This window comes from Buceros rhinoceros, unplaced genomic scaffold (assembly GCF_000710305.1).
Source record: "Buceros rhinoceros silvestris isolate BGI_N320 unplaced genomic scaffold, ASM71030v1 scaffold9513, whole genome shotgun sequence".
Classification (NCBI taxonomy): Eukaryota; Metazoa; Chordata; class Aves; order Bucerotiformes; family Bucerotidae; genus Buceros; species Buceros rhinoceros.
Window position 1 is genome coordinate 10,513 of NW_010404197.1, and position 2,317 is coordinate 12,829.

The 2,317-nt window shown below is 49.4% G+C and overlaps 1 protein-coding gene across 1 annotated transcript in view; it reads left to right on the top strand.

Moving 5' to 3' along the window:
• SPHKAP (SPHK1 interactor, AKAP domain containing) overlaps window positions 1–2,317 on the top strand; it is a gene marked incomplete at its 5' end in the record, with an annotated part of 18,381 nt that overhangs the window by 9,993 nt on the left and 6,071 nt on the right. Inside the window, 2 exons of the mRNA XM_010133290.1 lie at window positions 991–1,019; window positions 1,251–1,267. Coding sequence (XP_010131592.1) covers window positions 991–1,019; window positions 1,251–1,267 — 46 coding nt within the window. The remainder of the gene's footprint in view (window positions 1–990; window positions 1,020–1,250; window positions 1,268–2,317) is intronic.

Genomic DNA, 2,317 nt, shown 5'->3' on the forward strand with positions numbered 1-2,317 from the left:
AACAGGTAAGCGACAAAACAGCAAAGAGCACATTGCTTTGGTGTTGGTTTTAGTGTCCCAGTAAAAATTGTTGTGATAAAGGAAGTTGATAAGAAGCGCTTGTAAAGAAATAAACAGGCTGAGTTCTGACTGCAGGTTTCTAACGGCGTGAAACTCCCCATCAGAACACAGTGCTGGTTTCTGGAGCAAACCACTGAAGGTGACAGTGTCACGGTTCCGAGATTCGAATCTAATACTGCAGACAAGTCAGCTTTCTCTCTACAGATATTTAAGTCAAGACAGGAAAGATGAACAGAGTTTAAAAATAAGTACATAAAAGTCAGTGTTAGTGTAAAATGGAGGATGGCAGAATTTGACCTGTAGTTCTCTGCTACGCCTGTTCGTACAACTGATGCTGTTTGTGCCTGGAAACAAGACCAGACTTCTGAGAGCCTGGAGGTCAGCCTTGGGTTTACAGTCTGGAGCTGCAAGCGGTAAGAATTCTTTAGTGGGGGAAATAAAACAGTAATTAAAAGCCCCCCTCACCTCCCTCAGTTCACGACTTCTCTGGTAGAGTTTAGTCAGAGAAAAGAATAAAACCTCATTTTATTCTAAATTAATTCGGTGGCATTGGTACCGCAGCTGAGGCCCCCCTCCTCAGAGCTGTGCTCCTGCTGGGAAACCCGCTTCTTGCTTTGGTTAAGGCCAAGTGTCAGCCCAGCGGGTGGGCACAGGGTGGGTGTTGGGACTGCTGTGGGTGCTGCGAGGTTACGAGCAAGGCTCTCTCCAAAGGCATTGCCTATTTTTAACTCCACTTCATTGTATCTGTTACTTTAACGGCACCTGAATGCCAGTCGCCCAGAGCGCTGCAGCACCCCGTCATCCCGGGACAAGGGCGGGTGCTGGTGGCAGACACTGTTCTGAGGCTCATTTCACTCCAGCCAGGGCTCTGTTTGGCTTTGACAAAGCTCTGCGGGAAGTGAGGGAACCTGTGCTCTCCTGTATGGTAGCAATTAGGGGATAATTATCATAGTGTCGCTGTTCTGACTGTCCCCCACTGACCTCCCTCTTCCTTCAAATGCCACCTGCTTTTAGCAAGATACACAGTGCGAAAATGCCTTCACTTCCAAGCGGTCGAGGCTCCAAACAGGAGTGTTCCTAAGCGCAAGAGCCCTCTAATAACAGCTTTTCCTCTGCCTTTGACACAGTCCCGAGGTGGCTCTGGGCGGTCAAGAGCAAGAGGATTGGGAGGGCAGAATTGGGAACCAGAGTCTACACCTACGCGAGCGTTTTGGTTCAGCGATGCAGCACAGCTCCATTTCCATACATCAGCCCTGCTTGCAGCACACAGCGCAGATTTATCCTAAGGGAGCCTCACCGAGAGGCTGCACAAGTCTGTACCAGATGTGCTCGGGAAGGCAATGCTTCCCACTTTGGATTAGAACCACTCGTGACGCGGCTGCCTGGACCAAGCCTAGGCTGAAATAACAGCCTAAAAATACGTATAATGTAGACACAAAACTGTCAGCCCCAATTGCTCTCATTCGCTCCTGCTGCATGAATTTACTCACTAGTGTAGATGCAGGCACACAGGACTCCAGGCAAAATATCAAGCAGACATGTAGTCAGCTGGAAAAAAAAAAAAAAGGAGGAGGCCTTCAGCAAGGGAAGGAGCAGTCTCTTGTATGTAGGCAGCACAGCAGACCCCGTCCAGTCGCTCCAGCCACTCCCTTGGCAGCAGGGAGCTGTCAGGTCAAAGCATTGCTAGTCCAAGATACCACTGCATCACGATCCAAACCCGAAATGCCAGCTAGCAACTCCCACACCACTCTCTCGATTTGGACCAAGAACGAGGTGCTGCCTGCCCTGTGTTAAAAACCTAGATGTCCCGCTGTCCCGCAGCCCGGCCGCTCAGCACCTCCACATCACGGTACCCAAGGTGATCACGAAGCTGCAAGCGCAGACCGTCCAGTAAGCACCAGAAAACCACAGGTTTGCTCTAATTGCCGTGCTGGTACTGCAGTGATATAATTAATTCTTTCTGATCTTCCAAAAAGAGGAAGTTGGGTTGTTACGTACTTTTCTGTCCGGGTACCAAAATTCCCGTGGTAAGTCTCTCCATGGCTCTAAAAGTTACTGTAAATACAGTTGTTAGTTTTTGTTTGTGTGTGCGTTTGAAGCGGCGTGCGTGCGCATATATATTTATGTCCTGTAAACGTGTGTGTGACAGGTCAAGGGTGCGGAATTACTAAGCATTTTTCCCTTAACCCTGTGCTTTTAAACTCCGTCTGGTCTGCACACTCAGCTGGGTTTCTGACGACCCGCTGCACCCCTGCCT